We start from the raw sequence: 8,199 nt of genomic DNA on the forward strand, positions 1-8,199 counted from the left end.
AAGTAATGGCACATGTATCTGGATGAGGAAGCTGCTGCTGTAACTTCCTATCCCTGCTTCTAGGGTTATTTTGCAAGACATATGATTTCTCCAAGACTCTCTCAGAAGGAGATGCTCTCAAGTCCTCTGATGGTTGCTCTCATCTGTGAAATATAAACAGCTAACTTTTAAGATAACATTTCATGAAGGGCTTTGTTAGAGGAGTGTTATAAAATTATAGACATGGAGGTACCTTTGACATACCATACACATGCTTTATATTCTACTAGAAACAATATTATATGCACCAATTTCCTTTTTTTTTTTTTGATTATTTCATTCTTGGTCATATCATTTGTTTACTCTCTCTGCCCAGCTCTTCATGGAACCTTTCCAGGCTGGTGTCATATTTTCCATCCAAATTCATATGGACTTTTTGTTTGTTTGTTTGTTTTAAATAACCCACTGAAGTCAATAGTGCTGCTAATTAAACTTACCATTGTTATTAAAGACACGTTGTCTGAGAGGTGTAACAGGGCGATTCAGGAAGTTTTGTTCCATGTTAGTGAAGGCTTCTTTGATTAAGGGCAGTCCAGTTATGACCACTGAAGGGGTAGTTCCAAAGTCCAGGCTAGTTAGGTTTCCATACTTCTTCACAAACTGAAACACATTTCAATTGTTAGAGTATGCCTGTGATAGTGTATCAACGGATGGCAGACATGTATGTATTTGAACAGACTAGTGTTTAGAGGTCTGTATGTTAACATGAATGAATGAATGAATGAATGAATGAATATACCTCAGAATGTAGAAGTGTTTCTGAAGATTTTTCTTTCCTCCTCTGAACTAAATTGAAATTCAATTAAAATGAATTTATAAAAATGTCATTGCTATATAGGTGAGTATGAATTGAGTGGGCCTCTATCACACATTCCTAAAAGAACATATAAGGATATGTGTCAACAAATAAGCAAGATCTCTAATGAAGCATCCTAAGGTCCAGTGAAGGCAGAGTATAAGACACACATGACCTGTCAATGGCTAAAGATGGCCTGGGCGTGTTTTGTGCTATACAGCTTCCATGTATGTCTTACAAAACCAAGTGTCTGCTTATCTTGGGAACAATACCATCCACTCAGTGTCTACCAGACATGAGATATACATGGTTAATAATGAGACTAACACTGTGGGAAGCCTGTGTACCTGTGTCTGATAAAGGAACCTTGGTGTAATGGGAAAGTTTCAGTATACTTCTCTTAACTAACCTCCACCAAAGTTCTAAATTTACTTTAGTATTTGAAATTTCTCCTTAAACTCTTATTTATATTTCCAACAATAACATTTGAGGAAGCATCAATGCTTCCCTAGAAGTATTTTAGAGAAAGCCAGGTCTCTAACTTGGCATCAAGTGAAGGCAGATAAATAAGGGTATCAGTCCTCAGAGAGGTCGAACAGTCTAGTAAAAGTTTGTTGTAGCAAGCACGGAAGCCCTAGTAAAAGTTACAATATCAGTGTAGAAAAGAGATGCTCTCTATTTAATCAGTAGTAGATATGGAAATGCAGTAAAGGGTGGAAGGTCTGAGTAGAGACATCTCTGAAGATCCATGTGATGTAAGCATGTAGGCTTTATGGTTCACTAGGAGTGGGTTCTTGGGGTAGATGATGTCTTCTAAGACTCGGATTCACAGTTATTAAAGAGTAAAATCCACCCCTCCCCCCACAGAGAGTTTTGTGGGGAAGAATGAGATCAGCACTTTGAAAAGCATGTTGTTTATTTCCAGGCACTCAGCTACCTACTGCATCTCTGAGAATTGAATGAGCTCTGTCTTCATGGGCTCAGGCATACAAATGCATTGTGAAAGCCAGGACAGAAACCTACTGATCTCAGATAGCCACACCCACAAAGTGGATACTCAGTAAGCTTTGTGACTTACTTTACTCTTTATAATCGTTCTACAGTATTTATGGTTTTCTTCATCGTTATGATAAGGCAAATAAGTTGTAGTGAAGCAATTTAGAAAAACCCAGCTTTTTCCTGAAGGAAAGAAGCTTCCAGGAATTTTGTTAGATTTGAAGGCAAATGTATAAATGTTGAGTTACCCATGGGACCTTAGTGTTTACTGGAAGATAGCATGTGATGAGCAGTCATGAGCATGAGGCATGAGGAGATATTTGGGAGAGAACAAGAGTGTCCATGAAGTGCACAATGCACAAAGCATGGTTTGGTTTGAATGGAGGTGTTAGCAATATCAAAGGTTCTCCTGCCTGCGTGTTCAAGAGTCAGAACTATGTAGACCACATCTCTGCCTTGTGTCTACCTGTAATGGTGGTGTCTTGTTTAACTGCAACAGTGCTATCCAACAGAAGAGTTCAACTCCTTCAAATATCTTGGAGTCTCTACCCCATCTCCGTTTTCATGCACTGTTAGCCTACCACTCTGAGACCTGAACTATGGGGACAGTGTCAAAACATACAGAATGGTGTGGTCTCATCTTAGAATCTTGCACTCACATTAAAGACAGAGCCTAGACTCAGTTTTCCTTTTGTTCTTTACCCATTGTCCTTAATAATGTCATTTAATTCCAGCTAGACTGCTGTGCTCTGGTCATAACTGCAGAGCCATTGAGTAAATACATTTTGTCTTAAGAGATATCAGCAATGCAGTCATAAAAATGAAGTGAATTTCTAATCTCATGTGTGAATGCCCAATTAAGAAGTTCTAGAGACAACAAAAAACTGGTTTAAGCTAACTGACTCCTCACTGGCAATATGTAGCGCCCAGATTTGGTGCTTGAACTTGAGAAGTATCCAGAGGCTAAGTACGGAGATGAATGAATGACTTTTTCCATTTTTATAAATCCTTTGTGCAGATTTCTACTTTTGCAGAATGTTATCACTAAACTTGATATATATTGTTATCAACCATGTAGAGGTCAGCAGATCAGTTGACCTCTACAGCGCTAGCCTTATGATTCTCAAATGAGTCAGTTCTGCCTGTGTATTTATTTTATTTGGATTAAGACTCAGATTGTGTCTCACAATATGCCGTAAGGCAGGACTGCTTTTCACTGTGCAACATTAAGCCAAGAAAAAAATAATTTAGAAAGACAATAAAAGTAATATAGGTTAGGGCTGGAGAGATAGCTCAGTGGTAAGGCTGCTCTTCCTGATGATCTGGGTTCTATTTCCTGCACCTACATAACTACTCACTATTGAGTCTGTAACTCCTGTTTCAGTAGATCCAATGCCCTTTTCTGGTCTCTGTGGACACAAGACATACATATAATGCATAACATACATGCAGGCAAAATATTAATATACATAACAGTTATTTTTATAAATATAAGGTAGTCCAGAAAGGACATAATGGGCTCTAAAGTAGAATAATGAATAAGAAAAATGAACAATTGATTAAAACAAGACACATATTTTTGAAGAAAAGCAATAGAGACAGGGTATTAATATAGAAATGAAATCTCCAAATGTAGTATAAGGAAACAAGGTTCAGTAGAGGGAATGTTTAGAAGAAAGAGAAATATTTCTTTCCCTGGCTGTTCTAGGTATGGCCAGTGGAAGTATATCGTGGGTAGATGTGTGCATTCTGGGTCATGGGTCATCAGAGTTTCTTGCTTGACAATCCCCCTTCCCCACTACCCAGAGTACAAACACATGAAACTAGTTGAGAATGAGAGTAGCAATACAAAGACACTGGACTTCTCAAGTGAGCTTGTGGTACAAAGCAGCCTTTGCATCTTGGAAATTCAGCCTCTGGATCTTGGTCCCATTATGAGAGGAAAAAAGTGTTAATCTTGTTTACGCCATTTTATTTGGAGTGCTATGAAACGACAAAGTAGTAATGCATGGGAATATATAATTTACGTACTACTTCATGCTCATTGGAATTTGTTCTTACATAAAGCATGTTCCAGGGCACGGTGGTTAAAATACCTTCCTGCTCTTGCAGGGGACCACAGTTTGGTTTGTAGCACCCATGTTGGTGGCTCACAACTGCTTGTTAATTCATTTCCAAGGATCTAACATTGCCCACTTCTGGCCTTTGTAGGTACATGTGTGTGCGCGCACATACACACACACACACAAACACATATGCATAAATATAAATAAAATACATATTTAATAAAATGTTCTTACAATAATTCAGTAAGGTATACTAGAGGAACAAGAGAAACTGAGGCAGAGGGGAAGTACAGTTCCCACATGCGGAACACGATGGCTCCTTCATTGTCACTTATCTTTTAACTCTTGCCAGCTATTCCAACTAGAATGACTTATAGTTGCAATCTGCTAGATATTTGTTAAATATTCCTTTAATGGCTGTCCAATTTAGGCCATCATACTCCCAGATGGCTATCTTCAGAACTTCCCACCTATTATGATCTGATCTGATGGCACAATTGGTATTAGATCCTATCTGATTATCTTACATTATGCCTATCATCGTATGTACCTAATAAATGTTTATCACTTAATAAGTGCATGAATAAGCAGCCCCTAATCATGCCATGAAATGGTAAGCATGAAGGGCAGAGAGTATGTGTACAGACAAATCACATCGTTTGCCCTTTCCCTGGTAAACAACATTGGAAAGCCAGACCCTTAGTTTCCTCAGCAAGTTTGCTCAGTGTTAATTGAAAATGCTAGTATGGCAGCTCACATGTGTGCCTGAAGCAAGAGAAGCATGCAAACCAGGATGAAGCCCACCAGATGTGAGGATTATTTACCTATGGCAAGAATCCAAACAATTATAAGAGTACTGCACCATTTTACTTCACTTGTTTATAGCCATTGATCAGTGAATAGATAAATATAAAATAAATAGATAAAATATAACTCAACTGGGAAGAAGAGCCCAGTCTCAGTTTCATCATGAACCATGGTTGTGACACCAGGCATTTCACCTAAGCCCTGTGGTCAGACTTAACGTAACAGCAAAAGAATGATACAGATCAATATTTTTAATTAACTCAGAGTCAAGTAAAATAATTTCTTAATCACACTTAATTACAGCAGCAGCAGACAGAAGGTAAACTCCAATCAGTTTTCAGTCTTTAGCCAAAAGCCATTAAAAAGTGCTGACTAGCCGGACAACATCTCTTCCTTTTTGCCTGATGACTTTTGGTTGAACACCGTGAAATAGTGTTCACCATAAAAAGTTCTCCAAATTTTCAATGGGTTGCAGGAGTGGGGTTCATAAGTGAAGCCTTGTCACTTACTCTGCCTTGTTGTCACATCTGGGCTGAGTCTCTGAGAAGAACTATGAGGTCCACAGCTGCACTGTGACCAAGAGAGTCTTCAAAGAAGCACGGGGTGGGATTCTGATCTCTCCCCTTCTCCTATGGTAATAAGGTGTCTCTTTCTCATAGTAAAGAGGAAGGAAGACCTCCTTGACTTTTATGGCCTTATAGTGAAGTGTGACCCTTATGATGGTCTGCAGTTATCCTCACTTTCAGCACACTGTGGGAATGAAATTTTCAGGGGAATTTCTGTGGGATCCACACACCGAGGTCACCAAGATGCATACTATCAACTCTTTGTGATGAAAATTTACTTGCGAATCATCATTGAAAAAGATGAATATTCAGATCCCCAACAGTCTACCTTTTCAAGTAAAATTACTCATCCTAAAACTGGAACATCTCAAGCCTTGTGAGGTGATGCCCTTAGAGCTTGTATATTGAAAGACTTTAAAAAAAAAGTCACATTTTTTTTTTAAATATTGTCATGTCTCAGCAAAGAAATGAAGAATTCAGAGAGGAAGCAAAGGGGAATGTGAGAATAGAAAGCTCCTGTGTTCTAAGTGCAGATTTGCACAGAAGAGCTCAGCAGAGAATGCGAGCACAGCCATGGGCAGCTCAGGGGCGAGAAGCACGTGCACCCTGCAAACACAGAGCTCTGATAAACAGCAGGAGCCGGCAGCAGAGATGCTACACCTGTGCTTGTGTCCAGCCGTCTGCCTAAAACAGGAAAAAGAAAGCACTGAAGAGGAAATTCTTGAAAAATTATGGAAACTTTCCCCAAACTTTCCATGAAGAACCCAACAGCACAAAGCCCCCAGTGAAGCAAAACTACCCCCAGCAAGGAAACTGCAATACCAGAGAAATCTATTGAAAGCAGAGAGAAAATATCTTAGTACTTCTGGAGAAACCAGAAATGCCAGAAAGAAAAGAGGAGGGTGGGCCCTAAAATCTTTAAATGCAACAGAGAGTCAACCTAGTGTTGTACAATCAGGGGAAAGAGTGTGGGAGTGGGTATGAGCATTCTGAGGTTAGGAAAAGCCAAGAAATGTTCTTCTGCCACAGGTTCCTCTGAAGGAATGGAGAAAAGAGGTGCTTGAGGTCAGAAAGGAAACTGTAAACATGAAAGGTCAGAAGAAAGGTAGAGAAATGGGGGGATGAGTAAGGGCCAAAGATGGCAGGCTCTTCTGCCTTCCACTTCCAGCTGCATGGGACACGGAAGAGCAGGTTAGTGTCTGACGTGGTTCTCAGTGTGTGTGGAGACTACACCTGAGACAGCTGTAGCATAGAGGGGAGACAGGGGTTCTCTATGCTTGTAGTCACTTTGTTTCCTGTGGAAAATGGCGATAACAAAATCTCATGAGCTGCATGTGCCTACTGCATAGCACAGAGCATCTCGTAGAAGGACAATGAAAGAGGTGTAATAAAAGAATGAAGAGGAGTAAAAAAAAGCAAATGCTAGCCAAGTGTCCAAGAAACACACTGGGAAGGGATAATAGAAGAATAAAGAAACAGGAATACAAAGAGAAAGCAATATAGTCAAGAAGAAAAATCCTCCTCTAACAATAAGTACACCAAATGATCTGCTTTCCTCAGCTAATGGTAAGACCAGGAAGTAGAAATAATAATTAAAAAAAAAAACTCCAAAAATAACGTGGCATGAGTATACTCTGTGTAGGCATAGGAAATTATTACATGTAAATAGGGACGGCCATTGCAAAAAAAAATCTGCTGATTTTAAACGTGTATACATACAGGGAGGGAGGGAGGGAGTAAGAGGAAGAGGAAAAGGAAGGGGGAGGGGGGAGGGAGAGCTGAGGACAAACAGGCAAACTCCCAATAGAGCTGGATACTTCAGCACACTTTCCATTGTAGTTGATGAAGTTAGGAGGCAAGCAGTCAGCAAGGGTGTAGACAAGTATCAATAAGCGAGAACTGATATTATACAAAGTTGCAATCAAGGGGAAAGTATATACTTTTTTTTTCCTGGATGAATGCTTATGAAGGCTTAACATAGTAATCTTGGGGGCACTTGCTTACACATTTCTTTCTTTTAAATTTATTTATTTATTTCTATTCATTATTCCTTTTTTACAGTCCACACTTCTTAAAGAAGCAGAATCAATCAATCAATCTATCTATCTATCTATCTATCTATCTATCTATCTCAAAATGATATATAAATGTCATCCATCCACTTGACATAATGAAACGAATTGAATTCATACATAGTGTGCCATCAGACCGTAATGGAATAACAATAGATTTCTTTCTTCCAAAGATAATGAAATCAACTTTTTGGCATCAAAACATAGTCTTTCTTAAATGGGGCTCGGATTACAAACTAGATCTCCTGGCTGGGTGCACAGGCAGCTAGCATCAGCCTCCAGTCACATCCTGCTGCCTCCAATGCCAGGATCCCTGTTTCTACAGCTCAGTCTTGGGTCATGTCACAGCCAGACACCCTCACCCTTTCTTACCTTCTGAATCACTACATGTGGCTGCTTCACATCCAACTGGAACAAGTTGCCCACAAAAGGCAGGCGCCAGGGTCCCGGAGGGTAGTTCTTGGGACGCCGGGTTTTGAGGTAGTTAGCCAAGAACAGGAAGGTGACAGCAGCGAGCAACAGAGTTCTGAAATGAAGCAGTGCCCGGATGGCAGCCTCCAGAGTGTCCTCAGTAGAAAGCATGGTGAGAGCCGGGCTGGTTCCCTGACAGCCCCTCTGCTAAGTTCAACCCTGTTCCTTGAGGACCGTGCTTCTCTCTGCCCCACCACAACTCCTGTCCACTGCTTTGTTCACTGTTTTAGCCACTCCCCTTCTCCCTGTCCTGCCTGTAAGGCTTTACCCACTTCATCAGCACTGAGTGTCCCTGGAGGCTTCCACAGAGCCCTCTGCTCCTCTGTGCACTTAACCCAATCTTCTCCAGGCTCCGCCCTCACAAGCTTTTCCTTGGTGTGCTCCAC

At 40.3% G+C, this 8,199-nt stretch overlaps 2 protein-coding genes across 6 annotated transcripts in view; both read right to left on the minus strand.

The window, feature by feature from the left end:
- Nucleotides 1-8,129, minus strand: part of Cyp2j10 (cytochrome P450, family 2, subfamily j, polypeptide 10) — a 34,824-nt gene extending 26,695 nt beyond the window's left edge. For 4 of the 5 annotated variants that reach the window (XR_015619718.1, XR_015619717.1, XR_015619716.1 and 1 more), the window contains exons 1-2: nucleotides 7,715-8,129; nucleotides 477-639 (exon numbers count right to left, since the gene is read on the minus strand). Coding sequence is in view for 2 of the 5 variants with exons in the window: in XM_087549049.1 (XP_087405175.1) it covers nucleotides 477-639; nucleotides 7,715-7,924 (373 nt within the window). In the remaining 3 variants the exon portion in view is untranslated. 5 annotated transcript variants of the gene reach the window in all.
- Nucleotides 1-8,199, minus strand: part of LOC100912642 (cytochrome P450 2J3-like) — a 124,243-nt gene that overhangs the window by 79,003 nt on the left and 37,041 nt on the right. The gene's annotated exons all lie outside the window — the stretch shown is intronic.

The sequence above is a fragment of the Rattus norvegicus genome, chromosome 5, assembly GCF_021556685.1.
Source record: "Rattus norvegicus strain SHRSP/BbbUtx chromosome 5, alternate assembly SHRSP_T2T, whole genome shotgun sequence".
Classification (NCBI taxonomy): Eukaryota; Metazoa; Chordata; class Mammalia; order Rodentia; family Muridae; genus Rattus; species Rattus norvegicus.